This window comes from Hermetia illucens, chromosome 4, assembly GCF_905115235.1.
Source record: "Hermetia illucens chromosome 4, iHerIll2.2.curated.20191125, whole genome shotgun sequence".
Lineage (NCBI taxonomy): Eukaryota > Metazoa > Arthropoda > Insecta > Diptera > Stratiomyidae > Hermetia > Hermetia illucens.
In genome coordinates this window covers 110372341-110398499 of record NC_051852.1, presented here as the reverse complement: position 1 = coordinate 110398499, position 26159 = coordinate 110372341, and the positions used below count along the sequence as shown (strand labels likewise).

The following is a 26159-nucleotide window of genomic DNA, read 5'->3' as shown; positions in this document are numbered from 1 at the left end:
ATACCAACCCTCAGCAGAAAAGTCTCGCGATTTGTCAAGCTTGACAATAACTACGGACCTACTGACGTAATACACGTTCCGGGGTTATTCAGAAACATCGCCCTTTTAACATTGCATTTCAGGATCTGGAGAATGTGTTTGACAATATCCCACACGAACTAATCTGGTGTGCTCTACGACATCTAGTACCACAAGAATCAGCGCGTTGGGTTAAATTGCTCTACTAAGGTCCGAAATGTAAAGTTCGAAATGTGGTGGGTCTATCAAATTCGCTTCGTGTCTCCGTTGGTGTTCGTCAAGAAAGCGCCCTTTTACCATTTCTCTTTGTTCTTCTTGCGGACACTATGATAAGGAACATGCAACGCCCAGCGCCACACTAGCTGCTCTATGCAGGTGATATTTACCTGGTGTTTCATGGCAAAGCTGATCCCGAGAAACTTCTCCAAAAATAGGATAACCGCCATATTCCTGTCAGTGATTTTCCCAGAACTGAACGATATAAATACCTCGGGTTGATGTTATTAGCCAATGCAGAGCCGAATTATGAAATTGCTTTAAACATTTCTTTGTGATCGAAATATCCACGAATGTTTCAAATCTAAAATCTACCGATGAACTGCCCAATAACCAAAATATCAGCGAGTAGGAGGTTCCGCCAATTGGAGACGACGGGCAAACGCTACCACCACCAAACATAGAACAAATAGCTTGTGAAATCTATCGGTTTAAAAATCATGTCGTCAGGAGCTGGTGAACTTACAGCCGAACTTGCTAAATATGGTTCATCAATTTAAGCTCAAGGTGTGGGATAACGAATCAATGTTTGACGATTGAAATGAGGCATTATCTGTCCCATACATAAAAAGGGAGTTGCTGAGTACCATCTATAAGATATTCTCCGCTATCTTGCTAGGCCGCACAGCTTCATATGCCCAGAACATCATTGGTCCATACCAAAGAGGCTTCACTGCAGCCAAATGAGCAGCAGCTCAGATTTTCTCTGTGCAGCAAGTGATGGAAAAACTGTTGGAATATGGTCATCACCCATCTTTTCGTCGACTTTAAAGCTGCTTATGCTTAGCTAGGTTAAAACTGTACAGATATTCTGACGAAATTGATATGACTGAATAAGTTGACTCTAACCAATGTGCGAGGCCAGATAAAATAGATACCATTCACCCTCAACAACGGTTTAAGATGAGGGGTTGGCTGTGGAAGAAGTAATCCGCAAGGTTTTGAGCAAAACAAAACCTTATTAAAATCGATTCATGTCTGCTTGTCTGTTGGTCAGGCGTACTTTTCCCCAAAACTAAAATAAAATTTCGTATTGGAAGAATTTAAAGAGGGGCTCCCTATACATGCAAAATGGGAATGTAGATATTTTTTCAACAGATATTCCCGCGTGGCTTAAACTCTCAATCAATACTTTCACAAGCAGATTTTAATTTTGATATAAATTGCAGAGTACGCGAGTAAGCGGTCAAAATATGCAGACTTAAAGTGGGACGGGATTCAACGTATATCCATTATGAACTACATATAAGTGGAACCATCATGTAACCAAATATTCTGCATAAAAAACTACCGGTTTTCAACTTCTTTGTATCTCTTTTAGATGAACGTGCCAATATTGTCGAATTCCTAGCGTGAAGTGTATTGTAGTTTACTGTTATCAGTACAGTACTTTCCAGATTAAATTATTTGTGTAAATAGCTCATCAGCAAATAGTGGCCAATTGAATTTTTAACTATGTACACGCGGAACTGTCATCCACTCCAAGTTCCTCAAATAAGGAAACACAAAACCTTTCATACCTAGAGCGTTCAGCTTCGGTTTCCCGACTTTTTTAAAGGATAACTATAGTTTCAGGACTTAGGCCAGCTTTTTTGGATAGTAGTCTCAAATTTGGTGCTTGTCCTGGTTGATTCTGCCAGCATATATGAGTTTCTTGTCAGTCGGATCCTTATGGTATAACCGCCGCCGCCAGAAGAACAACTCTTCCTTCACATATGAATCGATCTACGCCTTCAATGTTCTGCCGATTATCACAAATAGGAAGATTACGATGAACAGAACCTAGCTCGTATTATGACTGTGTCCTAACTGGGAGTCCACAGGAAGTTTTTTGATGAAAAGCAAACCGCTAATGACTGCTACACAACTTTGCCAACGTCGATGGAGGGATATGTGCCTAGCTCTGTCAAGGTGGTAGTTGTGGCATGTATCAGGAGCCATCTTATTCATGATCCTGGTGGGAAGTGTGCATTAAACCGGTATTAGTAGACCGCGTTGTTCCGAGCGAGCGCGTGTTCCAGGATTGTGGTGCGCTCCCTTGCACATGATGCGCTAGAACATCTCCTATGGGGAGAAAATTGCAAAACGGAGAAGATAGCAAGAATGGAGAAAGAGTTGGTTGCATTTTGGGATAGGCTTATCAAGGAATACACGGCAGTTGTTAAGCGCATACGGCTTACAACGTTCCTCTAGAAACACGGCTGACGGAGCAGGATCCTATTTTTACTACAGGCGTTTATGGAGACCAACACATGTCGCGCGAAAAACGGAAGCAACCGCACCCCCGCTGAGAGTATCGTAAGTGCCAAATGAATCTCAGATAGACCGTTGTAGAGTCAACTGGAGAAAAAGCCAAAGGAGGAAGATACATCTGAAGGAGTCTCCAGGGGCAGTGGAGCAAAAGTGTTTCCTATTTGTATATTCCTATTGAATACCTGCAACCAAAGGGGGAGTTTTTTTTCTGCAGGAATTGGGAAGCGTTTGATGAGAGCATGGGACTTACTTCGGATTTAGGATGCTGTCTGGTCATCAGAGCAGAATTGGAGAAAGCTATCACACGGTTAACACGATCCGCATCCTACAAATTAATACGTACTGCAGTGCAATCGCTCGTATGTTCATTATGGATATAAAAGCCGATGAGCACTAGATCAATGAACAGTACATGAAGAAGGAACGAGCTTCATGGTGCTCTGATTTATCGATTACCGTTGCCACCTTCGTCAGGGAAAAGCGCATTCACGAAATGGTGTCGAAAACAGGACTAGCAGTTTCAAACACTGGATCCACCCAAATGTTTCGGCGCCCAGAGTGTGAACGAAACATTTTCCGAAGTGACCTTCGCGTCGGAATCACTGGTTTTGCTGGTGGACGAGTGATAAGTTCTGGAAGACTTCTCCCATCAATAAATCGCTTTCGAAGTGGTTGACGCTCCCCTTCGATGAGCGCCAGCCCGATGTTCTTCTTGTGCCTGGAGGTCACGCAGATGAATATCAGCAGATTCGTCGAAGCTCTTGGAACAGTTGGATCCGCGTTGGAAGGTACTCTGCGGAGTACTGGTGCTACTGCTGACACTGTCGTAAATTTGTCGCATCGTAAATATAATAAGTTGTAAACCTGATAATGACTGCCTGCGAAGCTTCTGTGCCCAGAAGAGCACTGAGACGTGGCCAGCCTTCTATGCGTTGGTGGCGGAAATTTCCGAGCTCCGGAAAGAATGTCATAAAGTTTAATGCTTGATAGAACGTTTAAACGATCGGGCGGTGCTATGTAGCACAATAATAGAGTATAGATCAGTCTAAAGCTCGCTGCTTGCAGGACCTAGTCGACGAGGAGAATGGAGACCTTGGGGACTCGATTAACAGCTAGTAACCAGAAAAATCGTTGCTTTGCGGAAACTCTGTTTACTTAATGCCGAGTAGGATGGACTGTATTGTACGGGCACCATTCCCTAAACATCCCGTATGGGTTAAATGGAAGGAGGATTGCCCACTTTCCTACGAAAAGAGTTGTAAGGGACAGTGCTCTATATGGAAAACAAGAAGACGCCAGGACCCGATGGTATCCCGGCAGATGTATACAAACTGGTGTTCCACCAGCAGCCAGACCTAGAACTCGGAGCATTCAATTCTTGCCTAAAAGAGGGTATTTTTCTTCCCACTTAAGGTGGGTGAGGCAGCAACGGGAAAGTAAATAACCCTGAGTTGCGTTCACATACCGACCACGTTGTATGCTCTACACGCCTGGAAAAGTGTAGGAAAAACTCATCAGGAGTAGAATCCTAGAAGGGATACGTGCCGTTGAAGTGTCCCAGTGGATGTGGAGATCATGTCAGGCGTAGCGTAAGGACCCCTGGAACGCTTCTTACGATAGTCTGCTAAGAATCAATATGCCAAAAGAGTTGCGCCTGGTTGGTTATGTGGATGCACTTATTGCCGAATACACTGTTGAACAGGCGTAAAGAAGATTTGGCGTGTTGATGCGACTGGTAAGCGAATGGATGATTGCTCATGGTTCCAGCCTTGCCTTTGGAAAAACCCAAGTATTTATCCTGATTAAAAAGAGAATGCCAACATTGCGAGTCGATGATCGAATCAATGCCAATGGTCAACCACTTTGGATTGGCGCTCGACTCAAAGAAGAGCTTTTTCAAAGGAGGTGGTTGCTCGCGAAGAACGGTAACGTACAATAAATGAGTAGTAACTCTCTTGGCAAAACGAGATAAGAGGCAGCTGAACTGTGCGGCTCATTGGAAACTTACGGGCTGGCTGAATCGAAAGGACGGTGGGACTGGCCTCAAACAGTGGTCTGCAGGATAGACTGATGCAAATATAGCCTTTTGGGAGCCAACTAATCTCACACTGGGGTTAATATCTGGCTCTCTAAGAGCCAAGCTTCTCGCTTACTAAGTCCGCACGAGGGGCCTTCTATTAACAAAACGTCGTCCGAAAGCCCCTCCCTCAATACAAGGTGACATGTGAACCATGTTCATTGGGTAGTTTGTAGTCGGAAGTAACTGCTCGTCTGATACCAGGTTACTTCAGTGAGCTAGTTTGACCTTACTGTGCTTTACAGAGTTATGGCATGGCGGACTTTCTAATCCTTATACTAGTTATAAACAAGCTGGGTGATTCCGAGTAAAAAGTTGGATTTCATCCAGACATCGCATTCGCAAGGCTATGCATTATATTATCCTCTATACAAAGCCAACACAATTTTGTATTTGTAGGATGAACTTAAAGGGCTCTTTGGGTAAATTTCTAAAATACAGTAATATGCAACTTTAGTTGAGCAGATATCGGAATGAGGTGTATTTTGAGGCTTTGATTTCGTATAGATGCACATTGTGATTTTTTTCAAAGATATCGGTTGGATAGGTTCTGAGAACGGGACCTGCTTCACTTTTTGGGCCCCCACTCCCCTATTTTTCACCCAATATCAGAAATAACCAGTTTCGAAAAGTCCTATTTGAGCCCTTTTAGTCGATACCCCACATGACTATATTCGATGGAAAAATAATTTACACCCCCTTTCAAATGTATGGGGAGCCCTCCTCAAACTCAATACAAAATGGTGCTAGTTGCTACATGTAAAGGAACTCATAGACCACATCTTCTCACCAAATTTCATGACAATTGGTTCAGCCGTTTCCGGGTATGACCGACAGACAGACATTGAATCGATTTTCATACAAAACCTTAAAAAGATAATATTGAAAAATCAAGCAACAAATAAGTGGGATCCTGTACCGCACAAACTAGCACATCAGGTAAAAGCAGATCTCCGCAACACTGTGAGTCAAAGGACTACATCCAGAAAGTGAGAAGCTTGGAAGTCAAGCAGTAAAGCCAAGGTCAGCATTGGTCTACTGCGAAGACTACAACCGTAAAGGTCCTTACTTAAAAAGCAGGAACCGACAAAAGTGCATTTGACGTCAGCGGATCAGACTTTAGGAAGGAGACAGGCATGAGTGGCATAGATGCTAAATGTTACCTGCGTTATCTGAAGGAAGGCCTGAAACTTTAAGAGGCCGTTAAGAAGAGTCAAGATAGACCTAACTCATCTTTATCGGAGCCAAGAAAGTGGAGGTCAGCTCCTAAGAGGAGAATGCGCGTTCCTTCCTTCGATGGCACATCGGGTACGGAGATATGAGATGCCTTAATCAGCAAGAGAGTGAGAAACATCCTGCCTTTCGGATGAGCAGAATGTTAGAGAGTAGATAAATAGAATCTGAGTGTAATTATGCGGTGTTTCCAACGATTAATTATCTGAAATAATAAAAAACTTGTTGTTTCTTTTTCGTTGGTGTAGATATTTATGCTTGCAAATACCGACATTTCGGGAACCACTTGTTCCCTTCATCAGTGCTAATAAGTCACAATGAGACTTGTCGGTACTTATCGGTATTTGCAAGAATAAATATCTGCACCAATAAAAAGAAACAACAAGTTTTTTATTATTTCAGGTAAAGAGAAGTTACAACAGGTTCGATTTTATTGTCATGAATGCTACTCAAGGTTGTTCACAAGGTAGGGCATTACCACCGTTAATGTGGAGTAAAAAATATTGGAATACAGGTTCAATCAAATTGGAATTCAAATTGGACTACGAATCACTAGCATCCGATGCAGGAAGGCGGGACTGCGCATAAATCCATTGGTTACCTGGGAGTTCTGCTCAAGTGTCCTGTGAAGAAACGCTTGCAACACTTCTGGGCTAGCCCGAATTGGAAATGTGGGCGGTTGGAGTTGGATCGCGTCACTAAAAAATTCATCGCGTGTCCTTAATGCCCTTAATGCGTGAGATCGCGCTAGACTCTGAATACCAAATTGGGAACACCAAGAGAAGCCAATCTCCTTTGTTTGGAGTCAGAGAACAGAGTGAGGACAAAGCAATGGTATTATGGCAATTGACTTCGCATGCCACTAGCGTTTGATCTCACGCGTTATGTCATCTCAACAACGAAGAGATTGTTACTTCATAGTAGGGAAAGACTTTCTTTACAAGTTCGGACAGCGATATTAGCATATAGCCCAAAAGCACGTAAATCTCTAGACTTCTGGAAGGAAATCATCTACGAAATGATAACTCCGAAGACAAACACAAGAAATTACCAGCTTTTGAGGAGTACAAAAGGAAAAGATAGGAAACGTTATTTTACAAGGTGGGATGGGAATGCTGCAGGGAAAAAGGTGTTTAATCCACAGTCTATAAACCGAAGGTAAGCGCAGGTGGAACCTAGCTGAGAACAAAGTTGGGAAGCTGTTGCACCTCTATCTAAAATACTAGAACGAAGAGGATTTAAGGTAAATTAAAATAATAGGAAGGTTACGGTGCAAATCAGGAAAGGACGCTACTGAGACACAATATTACTACCCTTGAAAAAATAGACGAAGCTGCCAAATAAATTTGGACCTTAATTCAAAATTGAGAGCAGTTCTCGTGAGAGATGAGTGGCGCATCATGTAAAACACCGAGTTTTATCAAATCTATGGTGAGACGGATGTCTCGATTACGATACAAATACAAAGACACCATTGGGCTGCCATCTGCAGCGTCTAGACCATGCAAGAATATTTAAAAGGATATTCTAGAGAAAAATTCACTAAAGAGGGCCAGTCAGAAGACAAGATGAGGAGGCGCAGTCGGTATCCACGGTGAAATACTATTAAGTGTATAAAATTGCAGGAAGCTAAAGTCAAATGTTGAAGCAAACTAATATTCGAAGCAGGTTGTAGTGATGCAAAGAAGAACAGTTGATACGGAACTGGAAGAAACGACTGGAGGATTGTCCTACTTTTCAAGATGTCTAAGACTCCCCTTTTTTCTAGAAGTCAGTCCAAATCAATTGAAAGTTTCTAAAAAGAGATTTCCCGATGAAAATTAAAACTTACCATTGTGTCCGTTTGGCTGCGTTTGGGAAGATATCATTGAGGTTTTCGTTGCTGATACTGCTGGCATTACCGGCGATGGTCCCCTTATAGACGACGGCTTCTCATAATTTGATAAAATATTCTCCGTGGACGCGGCACCGCTGATTTTCACAACGCTGACACTTTCACCGTTCCTACCATTACCAGGGGAACTAACTTTATTGCAAGAACCCTTGCTCACTGCACATGATCTCCCATTGTAACTATGGTTGTTCGTCACACCGGTATTACTCGTGATTCGGTCACTGAACGCTTGTGGAAATCGGTGGTGATCTTGTTGCTGCTGGTGAGCATGGAGGGGCAGTGTTTGGTTTTGGTATTGGTGACGACTTGACTGGTCTTCTAGGAGATTCGAGCAACTTATTATCACTACTGGCGAATTGTGCAGGTCCGGCAGTGATGATGATATTGATGGTAAGGATAGCATTGTGTCGCCAGCGCTGTCATTCATATATGAGATGGATTGATCATTATTGTTGTTCGCATGCGATGGTCCTTGCAATGTGTTAACTACGTTTTCAGATTTTCGAGTTCTGAATAAACGCATTTTTGATGGAAAGTTTGTATCTGCATTTGTATTTCATTAAATTTGGAAATCTGAAATAGATAATGAAAGAAAGTTGTTAATTCTTGCTTTTTCAAATTAATGAAGATAACTAAGTGGAAAGCCATGTTAAGCGTCCTGCGTAAATTTTCACCTTTTGAAGTACGAATATCAGCGTCGATGTCTTGGGCCCGTGGTCATGACCCAGATGTTTATCGGCTTCTTTGATTAGTCTATATGCTTCGTGGGAGTTGAAGGGTAGTATGTGTTACCGGTTAGTAAGACAGAGGCATGTCATTTCGTCCTCCAGGCAGAATCCGAAACTGAGCTTCGGATTGGATCCGAAATGTAACGACGACTACCACAATGGGGAGAAGGCTTCAAACTTGGAACTTGAAACGTGCGCTCCCTATTCAGAACACACGTCGAATAGGTCAAAGAGTACAAGGGAAATGTCGCTTCCGTGCAGAAAGTGAAATTATTAGGTATTTCTTAAGCCGGAAGAATCAGAAACGCCAACATGTGGCATAGCTTTCATCATTCATAAGAATTTCGCGCGTAACATTACAACTTCAGACCAAACAACTATTGCAACCAATGGTAAAGATAACACAGTAAAAGATGATTTCTAAAGTCGAATTGAGTCAGCATTTGATTGATGGATGGGAAAAGAGCTGCTTCATCGCGGAACTTCTAAGGATCACAGCCTCAACGATATAACTAACGAGAAAGGAAGAAGATTCACAGAATTCAGATGCGATAGAAACATGGCAATCTAATTGACTTGTTTCGCTCACCACGCAAGAGAATCTGCGCCTCACCAAATGGGACGTCGTTCAAACAGAATGACCACTACCTTTTTGAGAAATCAACTGAATCTAGCATCCGTGGTGTGTATTCATATTACGGGGCAAATTGCAACAACGACCACTATTTCGGCAGAGCAAGCAAGTGAGAGTAGTGTACCCGTCCCAGATATTAGGTTCGATATTGAAAAGTTCCAGAAAAAAGAAATGGTACCAACTATGTCGTAGTTATAGAAGAACATATCCTCGATGGTTCAAATACTTCGAAAAGCAGAGTAGAGGTTGTAACTGCACTCGGAGAAGTGAAGGATGTTCTTAAAACACTTAGAACCGCAAAGCAGCGGATGGTAGAAGGTTCGAACCTTTCTCCAAAAATATTTTTGGAATTGTATTTAAACAGGCATGCGACAGTAGCGACCGCTCAAACTTAATGTAAGATAGGGTGATCGCCCTACGGAGGTTGATATGAGGCTTTCCAGAAGCCAAGCCTCATGTCTACTGAGACGGTTAGTACGACACCCGGTAGGAGATGACTCTACTGTTAATAAAACGCTATGGATCTAAATTGAGGGTTGAAAAACACTTCTCTGAATTCAGATTCTCATGTAAGCCAAACCCATTAGATAGTTTGAAGTCGGGGGTAACTGATTGTATTCCAACGGAGTCGGACTGGCCGCTCCTCGACCCTCAAATTCGTAAGATTAATAGGGAAGTTAATTGAAATATATAGAAATAAGCTAAGAATACCACCAAACCATTCCGTACACGAACTAGTCCACCAGGCGGAACTACATATCCGCAATTTGGATAACCATTGGTTTGCTGCGAAGGTCCCAACTAAAGTCTGAAGGCAGGAACCAGCAAAAATACGTCCGAGATTGGCATATCAGATGCCAGGAAATAAAGAGGCTAAATAAAAGTTCTGGAACCAGAAGAGCCTGTCAAGAAGGCTCACAGTAGGCCTGAGCCCTCAACGGCAGAACCGACGTAGAGAGGGGCAGCAGTGATTAGCCTACAGAAGGGGGTATGTTAGGAGCAAAAGTAGGGGCGAGGAGATCAGGAGTTAGCTATGCTAATGCGGTGAAGGGCATTCAACTACCCACAACAACAAACAAATACTCATTCATGACGGATACGAAATCGTCGCAGACTTGCTTGCGTGTGCGGTGTAGGGAATCAAGCTGGCCATCTTACCTAGGTCATTTCCGCAGCAAATATTAACCCGTGAGGGGTAGGAAATCATCGACTTTTCATTTCCATCGGGCGGTGATATTAGGAACAAACTGGAAATGAGGACAGCGATGGAAGACCTCAATAGAATTATAATTGACGCATCTGAGGTCAGTCGATTGGTTACGGTAGTCACTTCATCAAGGAGCGTGCACTAATGGAATTGAAACCTAACCAGAATGAGGACAGTGGTCCAAAAACTTGCCAACAACACGAAACAAAGAGGTTGGTCGAGGTGCGAAAACAGGCTATATAAGGTTCTAGACAATATGGTTACCATTTATCCCACCACGTCTACACGCCATCGTTAGCGGTTCGTGGAAATGTGCTCTAGCTCCCCCCATTACTTACTGAGATGTTTGCTTTTCTTCCCCACTATTTTGCGCTATATGCCCCTAGACTACCACCTTGGGTTATTGAATTCCATTATACGCAGTTATCAGCCTACCTTAATGTTTGATCTATCCACGGTCATTTCCGGCCTGTTCGCCGACGAAGTTCTTCGTCCAAAATTCAATCTGGCCAACGTATCACGATTACGATTATGCAGACAAGTGTTGACGACGGCTTGGAGCTTTTGGGTTTCAGCTTAATTTTGGTGTTGAGATAACCGCATTTCCAGATTTTAGACAAAGCAACAAAGGCGGATTTAGTCCTTTTAATCCCTCGAGCGACATCAAGCTCGGTGTCATTGTTGGCAGAAACTGCTGTGCTCTGTAGATATACAACTTGGTCAATGCCTGCCGTGCTCTAAATATTAATACAGATAGGAAGAGTGTATTGACCCGCCAGACTGAGAACTTTAGGTTTCTCTCTTTCTAAATGCAGAGCCGTTTGCCCAAGGGATACATAACGTTTCGACGTCATCGCCCATTTCGCACAACCACGTGTTGACTGCAGATAATAATGTTTCACTAACATTCTCTTCAATTTATATCTGTTCTGTTAGTTCATACCGTTTTGGTGACGCACAATTTTTAACTGGCATAACGTTGGGCGTGTGTTTTAATCTTCATATATAAGCATATACATACTATAAAAAATATAAATAATTTCTTTTATAAAGACCGATAAAACAAGTAATCTATGCTCAAAAATATTGCTAAGAATCCTAGTTATCTATAAATTTGGAGTCAAGCACTGCAGGAGAGACTGACGCGGAATATAGCTCCTTGGGGCCAAGCTCTCTTTGAGGATGAGCTGTCTCTCTTCTAGAGTGATGTGTGGCTTTCCAGGAGCCAAGCCTCTCATCTACCAAGACCGTTAGTGAGTCACCCTAGTGAGTAAGTTTGACCTTACCGTGCTACGGGCGGCTATGGCATGACGAACCACCTAACTCCCATACTCGTGTGAATCAAATGAAGGAAATAAAAAAAAAATACAATCAGACAAGTGGGACTCCGTACCGCACATAAACTCTTTAACCAGGTGGATGCACATCTCCGAAATACTGAGAGCCAGGTGATTACGCTCAAGTAGGGAGCAGTTGGGACGTCAAGTAGTAGATCCAAGGTCAACATTGGTATACTGCGAGGGCAACAACCAACAAACACCACTGCTCAAAAAGCACGGACAAGTAAAAGCAAGAAGGAAACAGGTTTCAATAGCGCAGGTGCTAAATAGTATTGCGTTATTGCAAGGAAGGCTTGAAACCAGAAGAGGTCTTTAAAAAGGCTCAGGGTAGACCTAAGCCATCTTTATCGGAGCGAAAGAAAGCGGGGAGCAGGTGAGATTAGCCCGCATGAACGGAATGCTCCCCGGTAAATCCAACCTGAACCCAAGACGGGATAAAACCGGGGCAGGTCAGGGGTAAAGCCAAGAATCAGGAAGCCGCCATTAGCTATGCTTGTGTGGTCAAAGGCATTCGACTGGCCATATTGCAAAAATATTTTCCGAGCAAACACTCACCCGAAGGAGCAGGAAACTATCGAAGACCCTGCCGTCAGGCAGATGTGCAAGGGATGGACTGCGAAACTTGTGTTTACCGGGATACGCTTTCGACCAAATTATATACTGGTGGACCGCGCGACGGAAGACATTGTAGAGTAGCTTGGGATCCTAAATTGCTAGGCTGGGAAGGAGCAGAGCTGTGAACATGTGCTGGGGATGATATACCAGGAGCACACATGGTGGTAGTTTTTCTCCCGAAAGCCGCGTCAATAGAGACGGAAGATCTCACGGACCTCCTTATCGCTTAGAATGAGGATCTCCATACGCAATTATGGAGAGCCTTTAGAAGTAAGGTGGAGGGTAAAGGTAGACTCCTCACGATCGGGGTAGATGACCGATCCCTGGAGGCAGTCAAACGTCGGAGTTGCCATATCAACTGTCGATTTTGCAACATACTTGTGCACGGGCACAGGGAATAACTGAGGAAAGACACACCGGGTGAAAAGCATACCAAGGTCCCCTAAGAACTCTCGAAAGCCATTTTATTTAAAAAAATTGCCTTTAGAGTTCCTGATGAGTTACATGTTACACAAACTCCAAAGACTGGCTTGCGTGTGTATCAGTGGGGCAATAAGGATATGCCCAACGGCATCCCTGGAGGTTCTTCTGGGATTAACCTCTCTGCATCTGTACTTATAGATGTAGGCAATGAGGGCAATATTCAAGATGGCCGGGGAGCATCAGTGAGGCGGGGAGTTGCCTAACTCGAAAGAAGATTGATATTCTTTCTAGGCGGTATGCCGAATTATTGATACCAAGGCATAACATGAAAACGAGATTTCACTTTAATAAGAAGTTTGAAACATGTTGGAGTAACAAGGCAAACTGAGAGAGTGTAGCTGTGACATCCGGCTTAAACAAGGTTACTTGGTTCAATGACGGATGCCTCACAGCAGAGGGAGCGGTTGGTCCAACGAAAATATACTTGGAGCCAATGGGTAAGCTCACTAGCATATTCCATATTCGCAAATATACGCCATAGACAGATGTGCCTCCTTTAATCTCCAAAGGAACTAGCGATTAACGTACTTAGGTCCAACCGGGTGAACTCTAAACTGCCTTGAGAGACTGAATACGCTCGGCTCGATATAGTTCTCAAGGACGTGGTTGCGACTTTCCCTTAAAATAATAACAATATCTATAAATTTAAGGGCTATTATCCCGCTTGTGTGACATCAATTGTCAATTGAATTATAACATGATAAGAATGAAGAAAAGAATGAATAAAAGGCTACATACATATTTATGGCTACTGTGCGTTATCAAAACGGTATGAGCGCACATAACAGATACAATTTGAAAAGAATGTTAGTGAACAATTATTATCTGGCGTCGAAACGTGCTCGTGTCGAAACGGGCGACAGTGTCGAAACAACCTGCTTCGTTGCTCAAGGTCCATGACTCGTTGAGAAAGCAAACAGATGCCACTGACGAAGTCTAGGTGTTTGATGAAAGATGGTGACAGCAAAAACATCACCTACAATAAGAAGAAATAATGTCGGTGACAAGGTGCAACCTTGACGGGCTCTGCTTTTGACTCCGAATTGCTCTGAGATTTTACCTCGGTGAATGCCTTCTTGAATCGATAGGTAAAACGGAAATCTATATTCCCCCAATCTTTGAAAATGATCGCTAGAGTATTGATGTGGTCAATGCAGGAGGATCCTGAGTCGAAACCAGCCTGTTATTATTTGATTTGTTATTTTGAGTGGATTATTTGAGTTGTTATTTTTATGACGGCCAAGAAGCACGAATATACCTCTTCAGTTGTCGCACTCAAGGCGAGGCCTCGGAATCTTAACGATCATCTCTTTGTGCCATTCTCTGGGAAAGGTCTTGTATTACCAGCGTTTCTGTATAAATGGAGGTAGCACATCTATTGAAACTGTAGGAGAAACGAGGAATAGCACTGTGGGGAGACCAAGCCCAGCGGTTTCACACCCTTTTTAGCGCATTGATTGCTGAGATGATTTCTTTTCTAGTTGGAGGAACAGTCTGTATTCGCATGTTACCGAGACAGGCCATTTCCTCCAAAAGAGGCAGAGCTCCATCTCGATGTGATACAGTTAAAAACCGTAGTGAAGTGCTTTGTACACCTCTTTAGCTGTGCGTCATCGTGAGTGAAGAGTGGGCCACATACAAGTTCTTTCGTGATGCGGTATATGGGTTTATAATCATTGCAATCTGCAGAAGCTTTCCTGAGCATACGGTATTTGAACTCGTGCGCATGACGATTGATGTCGCTTGCGGCGATTAATAGAAATTTCAATCGCTTACGTACTTCGATTAGCTTTCACGATTTTGCATGTAGCTGCTCCTCTTTCTCTACAATATAGGAAATCTCCGTTGAGTGCGTAACACTGTACAATTGTGATGCTCCTTAGCCAGGAGCTGAATCTTGTCAAGGCCCTATCAGAAACCGGATCCCAAGATAAGAGAACGCAACTGGCGGTAGCCGTCAGTAACAATTCGACATCGGATTCTGATTCGCATCTGCTACCACTTGCTTTTCCAGAGTGCAAAAGCGCAGGACGGCAAGAGGTAGAGGAGTACTTTTCAGAATTCCGCCACCTCACTACGCTTAGGCCCAAAATGTCTAGCTTATATCGTTAGAAATCAAGCATTCTGGGTACTCTCGATGTCGTTTTTGGAAAACGTGCATACATTCCACAAACCAGCCATAGTTCATTTTCGATAACCAGAGTCGTGATGCCCTATCCGAGACATTGTCGATGTTTCGGTAGCAGTAAAATTTCAGAATTTGCAGGTTGCTAGTCCACAATTTTCTATATCTTTTAGTCGCCTTTTATGACAAGTAGAGATTTGCGAGTGAATTCTTAATCCCCATTTCACAGTCATATATATCAGACTTTGAGATTTTTTTTAATAGAGATCTCGTGGCTGTCCAAGGTCGATGGGCCGTTAAGGGAGAATTTGAGAGATTGTCTTGGCATCGGACGGTTTTCCAGTAGATGACACCCGGGTCCCACCAGAACAAATTCTTGGACTGTTAAAGTACTGTAAGAGCAATGCGCTACAACTTTTCTTCGGCTGTGAATGAGATCCTCTATGTGAGATCGCAAAATAGTATAATTCGATCTTAAGGGCAATTCTGAAATAGGAAGAACAGAGAAGGGATTTCACTTTGCCCCTTGGGACATGGGGAATCTGAGCCATCTCATGGCTCAGTAATTTCAGGAATGAACTTGAACTAGAGACAGTGGTGGAAGATCCCAACAGAACAGTGATTGATGCATAGCTGCTGCAGTTGCTCGGTTTGATAGTCACTTAATCAAGGACGTGCCCTGATGAAATCTACTGCGAATGAAAACAAAGGTCTGGACTGACCGAGGCATAAAAGCAGTAGCAAATTAAAATAGTTTCTGGAAATTATATCAGGGGATTAACCAACCTCTGAAGTGTTTAAGGACAGGGCAAGATGCTCTGTATCTCTGACTAAGATGTGAGATTTGAATGAAAAAATGAAATGAGCAGGGAACATCAGCTTCCCAAAATTGATTTACTGGGTTCTTATCTCACGGCGGAGAACAGTAACATTCTGGCTGATACCTCAGCAGCCAACCGTGGGATATAAAAGGAAAATTGGAAAGTAACTTAGAAGCTACAATAAATGTGTGTATTGTAGTTCAATAGGAACTTTTTAATTACTGAAATCACCCAGACGCAGTGCAGTATCCCTTGGTACTATCATTTTCATTATTGGTCGTTTGGTACTGGCACGTTGCTGCACAAGTCCGTTCAGTTTGGTGGTGGTGGTGGAGCTTAGAGCCAAAAGTAAATGAATAAAAAACTAAAATTATTGCGCGAACTGGAATAAAGACGCCAATAAAACAAAACACGATCCTAAAAATTTTATGTATTCAGGTGCAACTACCACAAAGAATCATCGTACTTGCCAGCAAACCATTTTATCTAGTGCTTTCAAATCTAAAAAATAAAAATCTCTACAGGAAAACCAAGCTTTCAATATATAAATCCTTAAATAGGTCGATTCTGTTACGGCAGCGAGACGTGGACGATTAACTAGACTGGAGAGCAAAAAAAAGTCGAGTTCTTAGAAAATGTTAAAGCCTAACGAGGGTGGAAGCCGAATGGCGAATGAGTTGTACCTAATATATAATCATCCTGCGCTCATATTAAGATTTGAAAGCTTCAGAGAACATGCCATGCAGAGTGTATGAACTATAGAAGGATTCCTAGGCGTTTACTCAAAGGTGGAATTTATCGACCACCTGGAAAGTTTCGAAACTGCTGGGAGAACTCAGTAAACATCGCAAGTTACATGTTATTCGGTTTCCAGCTCGACCAGAAAGAGCGGAGACAAAGAATTCAAGAGACCAAACACTGACATTGAACTGTAGGGCCATAAGACAGACAATTCTAGAACCTATATCCTCCACAAACCAATCTGAGAAACAATCGTTTTGGGTTTTTGAGCCCTTGCTAAGCTAGACATCCAAGATAAAGATGTTTTTAGGCCCCTCCTTAGGGGGTTAGTTTGGTAACTCAGGAATCAGCATCCATTTACACGCAGAACACAATTAACTCTGAACAAAAACCAAAATGTATTTCGGTTTCCGTCTTAATCAGAATTGACTGCTAGGGCTCATGAGAAACTTGAAGCAATATAAAGTGGTTTCGTCGCTATCAGTTAGACACCAGTTTCATCGGGAACGCCAAGAATATTAATCAACCATTAGCACATCTGCCTTCGTGGATATGTTCATAAAATGCTAATTCAGATTCCAGAAGAAATCTTTCATTCATTGATGTAAAGATAAAGACAAAAGCTCAAAATTATAACTTAGAGCCGGTGGAAGCACAGTTAGCTAGCGTTTTCAGAAAAAACTACTCCATTAGTTCCTAATCTTAATTAATGAAATCGAAAATCATCAGCGCTACGCAAAGTGAAGACTTTGAATCTGGTTTCTCTATTTAGGTTAATCGAAGCGTACGATCAAACAAAGAAATTTATGTAGAGTTACAGCCTTTCTGGCAGTCAGAATTTCCAGTATCGCTAACGCATCTTAGACCATTGTGGTTTGGCTAGAGCTGAAAAGGGAATAAGTAAGGAACGATTGTTCCAATTCCCGCACCGCTAAGTGATTGTAATTCAAGTCCATATCTTGGTTGAGCGCAGATAGCTCCAACCTGATTTCAGTTTTGATTTATGCAACTCACTAGCATTGCACCGCGTACACACACTCTAAAGCCAAAGTTAAAACTAAATTTTTGGTGTTATGTTGCTCCAAATAGTCAGTTTGGTGGGAAGCTGGGTTGGGGGCGGGTATTTGGCTGTAACTTACTATCATTACGCTATAAGATCCGTTTCGCTAACCCCATTCAGGTGCGTCTATTTTTGGACAAGTTGGTTCGGCAACTAGGTCCCAACGATGATCATCAAGATTGGAGGTTGCAGTGGAGTATGGAGGTCCAAAATATAACCAGCGTATACAGTCCTAAACCGGCGTTATCCACACCATTAAAAACCGTTGCTTATTCACAAGCCAGTCTCAGGTTAGATAACAAAATTGACGAGGGATATGATCGGCTACTGCATTCTTTCCATATCGATCGTTGCTGATTTCGTCACTGCGCTTTGCGGGTACCTTCTAATCGAGCCTCAGATACTCCAGTGCTAGCCGTAATTGCAATAGATACTACTGAGCAGGTTGTTTGGTATTTAATATGTTGGTGGTGCGCCGGGCATATGGTCGCCTTAGTGGCGAAGATATTTAATAAGAAATGGAAACAAAACTGAAGAAAACCTGTTGGTGCAGTTTGCAATTGCATTTCAATTTCTATGATAGAATTGAATTGGCATATTGAGAAAATCGATAACATAATAAATTAGTTTGATAGGCGCACACTTCGACGTTTGTCTGACTCCAGGCTAAAGGCACCACAGTTCTGTGGCTGTAAGTGACTAGAAAGCATTCCATGCAGCGATTGCTTAACATAGTTTTTATCAACGTTTGAAAATCTTTTTCACTTTCTCCGCTCCCGATTTATTTTTAAAGTTCGGAGATGTTACTTGAAAGGAGTCAATCCACTTTCCTGTCCTATACGAATATATTATGTATAAAGAAGCATCTCGAAATGGCGTCATGTTTGTTTTGTTGAAAAGATTAATAAAATTAAAATTAAAATTACCGTTTTATAGTAGATGGATTAGCATGCTGGTACCGAGCCCAGATAAAGGATGAGGGGTTGAGCCAACGTACGTAGTGCCATCCTCGGTAGAGTCCGTCATCGGGAAAGTGAGAAAAAAAAAAAGGTAACTACTCAGTCTAGTTGGAATAACTCCACCATATCCTACCTAACAACACCCGTTCGGCAAAGGGGTGTAAAGAAATTGACCTAATCCCCCAGGTAAGCGGTGCAGAGTGATGAGTTTACAAGCCGCCTTCCACTAAAAAACCAAACCAATATATATTACAAATAGTGGATGAATGAATGACTCCGCTCTTGAAACCTGGAACGTTAGATCACTTAACAAATCTGGTGGTGTCAAAGACCTAATCCAACAGGCCAGCAAGTACAAGCTCAGGAGGTAGTGGCCGTTGATGGCAGTACAGTCGGTGAAATCAACACCAAGAATCTCCGAAAGCATGGTGACAGGCGGGCTAGTGGTAGCTTGGAGCCCGTCGAGTTAAGTGTAGTGAATGCCAGGGATAGAACTCCAAACTCGAAACCGTCGACGTCCAGGGTCCCCTCAAAAGCAAGCGCTGACAGTAATGTTGGCTGCCGGAAAAAAGTAAAGAAGCGAAGGAATGAACTTTTGCTTAAATATCAGTATCATAAGACCATTCTGAACAAGACTGGGAAGAATAGTCCGTGTAATGGCAATCGGTGTCAAGATCAGGTCGACCAGCAACGAAAGCGGGGCAGAATGCGCAAGGGCTCGGACGCCAAGTAGCTTCTGTAAACAAGCAAGGAAACCAGCCAACGAGGAATAAACTGCGAAAACCTTCAGTGACGTTGCCAGTAGTTATATACGTGCGATGGCTGGTGATTCCGACAGCGACAAATTCGCACTAAATCTGGGGACCAATATCGAGGCAAGGCTGTCAGAGATGGCTACCGAGCATCTCTTGGACTGCAAAGGGAAATAGGGCGATTCATCCCTTCCTTTGATTTTTCTTAGGTGATCCGTGGGCTCTGTGACATAGCATCGGAGAAGCAATTTTTCAAGAACTTTCTCGGTTCGTGCGTCGCTAAGATCAGCGACCGTTGGAAGGGCGCAAAGTTCAAGGTCATCCCATGTGACGACATTCCCAAGAGACCATCACTCGCATATGGTTACTGAAGATCCGTATGGATAAGAACAAACACTTCCATTCCTTGAGCTTTCAAAACCCAGGATTTCCATGGGCGACTGGGTAGTTATTAAGGAGGAGGAACCCTAGGTGAATGCACAGCTTTTCTGCTCCGCATAAATGAAGAATATCAGTAGGCACTTAAAGTAGCGATTTATAAAGTGCGATTCGGAGTTAGGAACGCAGAGGTAAAAATGTTCCGGTGAGCGCAACCAGATGACGATCGGGATTCAGTCGGCGTCGCCAACGACCATTTGAAGGAGACGGAGATCGACGGTCCGACGAGGACTGACGAACTTCTATGTAATCTGATCATGCTGAGGGTAGCGCTGATACTGATGACAGCAGCACTTAGCTAATTTGCTGGTTTTGTTTCTAAAGGAAGACATCGTCGTCGCATAATAGAGGAGTCCTGAATCGGAGGAGGCTGAACTATCAAAGGACTGCAAAGCAAATATTATAATTTGTTTTACAGTAACTAAAGGCACTGATCAGAACAGGGCCAGAGAACGTATCCTCGCCAAGAAGAGTTTACACGCTTTTCTGTGTCCGAAGCTGAGTTCCAGCCACCTAACTGTGGTCAAGCTAGAGCAGGCGGGAGGGAAAATGTTTATATTTCTTTGGCTTACATGGTTTACAATTGATCAGGTCCGCCAGAAGAACTGCAACATTCGACGTCTATCATCGCAGCAAACAAGGTCAATTCAACGGTTATAGTACGTCCTAAACCAATTACCTCGAGAACTTTGCGCATTCTACATGGACTATGCCACACGTAAGCTGAACTTCATGATGAACTTTGCTGCGGATTCCTAAGTTGTGTCCAACCACACGCCCATAAATATTTACTGACTAATTGATTTCGCTGACTAACCAGACGTTCTCCTCATTCTTGAACGTGTATTTAGCTTGGCTTCAGGTCATAGACTGATCGCTTGGTGATCATTGTGGATGTCGTGTTCATTGATGTTCCAGGAAGCAGAATTTATTTACTACTAAACGAGTGATCCCCCCAGTTTTTCAGGTCAGGGTCTGCTTTTACCTTTCTTAGGCCTAGGTCTTTGACCGCCGGAGAAGGTCTCATAATCATTGAGCTTCTCCCAAACGGATCTGGCTTTCGATTCTGAGAAGCCTTCTGCGACCCCTTACGCTCGCATATGGTTGGTGTCACCTCCTTTTAGGACACCTTTCTTCGCCTTTATTATGAGTGTCCTAGAGAGGATGAGTGGATATTTCGCTTTGCTAACGATGCTGATGCATGACTTTTCTTACTCTACGATTTTCTCCATTTCGGCTTATCACAATGTATTCATCCTTCCAAAAGAAACTGCAAGTTGTTATTGAATTTGGCTCCAGTCTTCCCCAAGTAACGCCTTCAATTTTAATCTTGGAAATTTTTGGCTTTTCGCGTCAAAATTACCACTGTTTAGTCATGGAAACTAAATTTGATACCATCAACAATAGCTTTCAGTTGAATTTTTCTTTCTATTAAAAAAATATAGTAACGCTTCCTGTATATGTTGCTCGAATGGTTCGTATTAACTAGAATACTGAGAGAATTAGGTCACTAAGAGTAGTTTTACATGTGACAGATATTCATCATCATCATCAACGGCGGAACAACCGGTATCCGGTCTAGGCCTGCCTTAATAAGGAACTCCAGATATCCCGGTTTTGCGCCAAGGTCCACCAATTCGATATCCCTAAAAGCTGTCTGGCGTCCTGACCCACGCTATCGCTCCATTTTAGGCAGGGTCTGCCTCGTCTTCTTTTTCTACCATAGATGGGATCATCCCCATCCGTACGGATTAAGTCACCCGCTCACTGTAACATATTGAGCCGGATTTTATCCACAACCGGACGGTCATGGTATCGCTCATAGATTTCGTCATTGTGTAGGCTACGGAATCGTCCATCCTCATGTAGGGGGCCAAAAATTCTTCGGAGGATTCTTCTCTCGAACGCGGCCAAGAGTTCGCAATTTTTCTTGCTAAGAACCCAAGTCTCCGAGGAATACATGAGGACTGGCAAGATCATAGTCTTGTACAGTAAGAGCTTTGACCCTATGGTAAGACGTTTCGAGCGAAACAATTTTTGTAAGCTGAAATAGGCTCTGTTGGCAGCCAACAACCGTGCGCGAATTTCATCAGGTTGAGATTGTTCTGTGTGAATATTCTTTCTGCGCTCCTGAAGGAAGTTGCAAGTGGAAATTTACTACCACTGTCATATAAAGGTTTCAAGCTTTCATTAATCCATAACTGCGTTATGTCACTGAGATATTTTGTCCTGAAACAATAACAACTGGAAAACTTCCCCGATGTGTGAGGAAATGTTGATTAAAAGGTGGAAGTGGCAGTGGATAGGGCACACATTGAGAAAGGGCGACAATTCGATAGCGGTCCCTGCCATGCAGTGAAGCCTACTATCTCAGGACGGCAGAGGATTACCGTAAAATTATTTAGCGAGAAGAGAGTGTAAGGTTTTTGAGAAGTCAGCGTGGGGAAACTGAAGCTCACTTTCAGGAAGATGAACATACTAAGCCCTACATAGTGGTTTACGACAACCTTCATCGTGTAGAAAAAGAAGAGGAAAGGAGCGATTTCCATCTGTCGTTACTTTCGGTCACGCTACTCCCAGGGCAGAGGTGAGGCAGCGTCTGATGCGTTGCCTCTGCCCTGGACGAAACCGTCAGTCAGTTTTTTCGTTCTTTTTTTGAAAACTTGTATTTAACTCAAAAAAGAGGAGTCCGTGGACTACAAAAAGCGAGTACGTTGCTTCCTAAGTGGTCCGGTCCGTCACTAAGTTGGTGCGGGCTCAGGATTCCCAGCATCCTCAATAAAAAGAGGAAAATTGGTTCTGTTTGCAACAGGTTTAAGTTCCTTTGGAAGCAAGAATGTCCGATTTGTAGGTCATAGTGAACTATAATTTCGATCTGCTAATTTGAACAGGCACAGATTTGATGCAGTCTAAAATTAATTTGCAGTAACGCGGAAATTCGGAAATGGGTACCTACTCAGTTTCTGGGGCGTTGCTTCCCTGCTTTCCCTTGTGGTGTTTTTGACCTTTTGCATAATGTGTTTGCTTTGTTATTGGACGAAACCGTCAGTTGAAATTTCTGCACTTTGCAATAGTGATTCCTCCAACTTTGGAAAGATTACGGCAGACTGCTTCTAATTTCAGTAAAAGCCGATTTGAAATCTAGATTTTTGCTCTAAAACCTAAATATAATAAAGAAAGTGAAGAAAGCCCACAAAGGAAATTTCTCATATCGAACGAATAAACCATCAAGCACAGGGCAAAGCGAAATGTAGGAAATCTATTATTCATAAGTGCCAGAACATCTTTTAGCAATTATCTAAATTATGAGAAATGTCTGATGAAAACCACCAAACCAAAGTTGAACGTGAGAGAAAGATTACCAACAGAGCACACATGTGGGCATCGTGCGGTAGCTAGACCTTAAATACTGACGACTAACATTCTTAGCATTGATCCACCTTTGCTTTCTCAGTTCATGGATGAAACCCAAAAAAGTTGAAGGCACGTAATTGCAACCCATCGAAACGCCGAGAGTGGCAGGAAGGCTCACCTACGACAGCGGCGAGCTTCTTCCGAAGCATCTTAGTTCTACTTGCCAAGCAAGCAGTGGGTTTCATGTGTAATTACTTACTATGCGGAGTTTCATCAATGAACGCCCGAATAAAGATTTCAAATCAAGATTGTTTGAAAATTCCTGTGGCAATGACCCCCATTTCTGCTTATTTTAAGCATATTTGTTACACACACATTGTTCAGACTAATGCCGTCTTCCTTGTTGGATATTGCTCATTGCTCAACTGCCAGAGAGGTCGTAAAGCGTTTCTTGCGAATTAATTGAATTACTTGATTTTTTTTTGTTGATTCCCGCCGCCTTTGTCTGGCTACGATTGCTCTTGATGCCTCGGAATTCAAGTGGTTAACTGGTCATTGCTGGTGAGGAACACTGACTGCCAGAAAGGTCAGCTCAGGTGGACCACAAAACAACAACTCGCCTATTCACTCTCAGCAGTAAAGTAGCTTAGCGGGGACCTATCACTTTCACTTTGCGAATGCTAATAGTAGTATTGATTCATAGACCAGCCGCCCAGGCTTATGATCTATTGACTTCGTGCACACTGTCATGCAGAAGTAAAGCTTCAGTTACCAAATCGGACGCTTGCGTACACCACACTCAAATGTTATCATCATAAATTCAATTCGTTTTTAGCTACTTCACTCTAGCTACTTCCATAAAAAGCCCGAAACCATTATGGGAGAAGAATGATGAAGGAGCATAAAGATAACAATTAGAATTACCATTGTTCTAGCTACATTCTTACGTCACTGCATCAACATTAATTTCGCGTTTGGATCGAATGAACTTTTGGATTCGATTCCCATCCGAAAACTAAGTATAATACTAAGGCAAATATAGCGATAGATTCAGTTCCACATAATTGACGATGCTCTTCAAATTTGGAAGACTACATCCTACATATCTATGTATATTTCCATGATTCTAAGCTACTCAAATGATGGTAGTTTATTACACAATATTCCTCTCATCTTGGACGAAACTTTCCATTTCACGTTAGCGCTTGTGTTGCAGGATTACACAGTCAATCTATCTATATTTCAACATTTTCAAAACACTAACCAATTGGAAGATGGTCATCTGGCTTTGGAATGATAATTAGAGGAGCTGATCCATTATGTCGCAGAGACCGTGTTTAAACTAGCTCCGAAACGCAGGAGGAATGCTTGTGTGTAATCAGGGGGTAAGGCGGGGTTTCATGTCCTGCACACATCAACATGTTCGGAACTTAGTGAACTAATGTACAGATATCGTTTTCTAGAAGGCGTAAACAAGAGTTGTGTTTCAGTTGCCTTGCCTGGATGAGTCGTCAAACTAGGCTTGGAAAATCGGGTGGTATTTTCATAAAGTTCCGCGTTGAGTCGATGCATATTCTCTTCTCCAGAGTAAGCGGTTTCTGCAAACCTTTCTGGAACTGCAACATTGGGAGAATGATGACTACCACTGGAAAATAAAGAGTTGCTATACTACTATTCAAGAATTTCCAAGCACCCGGTATGGAAGGCCTCTAATTCTCGATGTTAAAGGTATTGAGTATCTAGAGCGACTTCTAGGAAATACTCTTTTGTCTGGGCAACATGGATACTTTTCCATAAAATAGGGAGCCTTCATACAAAAGCACGGAATTGATGGCTATTCAAACCAAATTAGCTTAAGATTCTCTGAGGAGGCTGGTTGAGTGCCACATTCTTGAGACGTTACTAAGTGAATACCTATATGTTTGTCAGCGTGAAAAATCCCTTTGACAGGTTTTGTGTTTGGATCATCGTGTGAGGTGTTCAGTTTAAATTTACACAGGTACCGGCGATTATAATTGATCCCGTTGTGCGTTTGTCAAACCACTCCGTGATGGCAGTGAGCCTGTGTGTCTACTGAATCTTTCCCGAACATTCCTAACGTGCCTGTGCGATCATAAAAAAATGCACTACGATCAACCGACCGTGTCCCCAAGCCAAATTAACAAGCGCCCTCCATCCGAGGGTTCAAGGGTTGTCCTACTTTCATTGAATTGGCGCTTCTGCTTGCTCCCTCCTTATCGATACCCACGATCGCTAAACCGCAAGCTACATCTGCCGTTGTCCCTATCTCATGTTCCTCCAGCGACCCTCTGCTGAGCGTTGCCTAGCCACCGAAATAACTATTCGTGTCAAGGCTAGCGTACTCCACCACTTTCGACGATATTCTATCCTACATCAGAAGCAATGCAACTCAACTCTCACACCTCTTATGAGTGAACCTGATGAGTGATAGCTTCTTTCAAAGTAACATATCCGCATCATTTTGAAACTAGCGCCCAATTTTCCTCCTGGCCGAAAGTGGTCTTTATCAAGTCTTATTAGATGACTAAGCATCGTGAAGAAGAATTTTTTACCAAAATGTAAAGGCTCTAAGGACTAAGCTACCGAGTTTCAAGTTATCTGCCTTAGCATTTCCGCATCACGTCATCTGCATTCATCTACATTACAGGATTCTAAATTCCGAGCTCCTCGAAGGTTACACTGTTTGTTATTGTGACAGAGACTGCGCTGCCCATAGCAAGATGACCGGCGAAGGTATCCTAATAGCTGTTAAGTCCCTCTGTTCTGTCACCGTACGAGTCATTGCGCCAAACGTATCCCCCATTATCATATCTTTGGTAGATTTTCCATGCCTCAGATCCTCTTCTCTGCACAAAGATTTCTTCGTAAAATTATTAGAAGTCCTAACCGTTTTGTTCCTCTCACTTCCTTTCATCCTCTATGGCGACGTTAATCTTCCTATGCTCCTTTGGCTTACTCTCTCATCCTTCCTTTTCGCCCCATAAACTCCATCCACCTTCCCTGCCTTCATCCACTTTCTTACACATGTGCCACCCTCCAATTTGCCCATTCTAGAAATCACCAAAATCACACTCTTGATCTCTCACCTTTCTGCGCATTGTCCTTCCAATCCCCTCATGATATCTCTTAC

The 26159-nt window shown here is 42.8% G+C and overlaps 1 protein-coding gene across 2 annotated transcripts in view; it reads right to left on the bottom strand.

Moving 5' to 3' along the window:
* LOC119655585 (nuclear transcription factor Y subunit alpha) overlaps positions 1 to 26159 on the bottom strand; it is a 129248-nt gene that overhangs the window by 72440 nt on the left and 30649 nt on the right. For both annotated transcript variants that reach the window (XM_038061528.1, XM_038061527.1), the window contains exon 2: positions 7689 to 8324. In XM_038061528.1, coding sequence (XP_037917456.1) covers positions 7689 to 8274 — 586 coding nt within the window. In that variant the 5' untranslated portion in view covers positions 8275 to 8324. The remainder of the gene's footprint in view (positions 1 to 7688; positions 8325 to 26159) is intronic.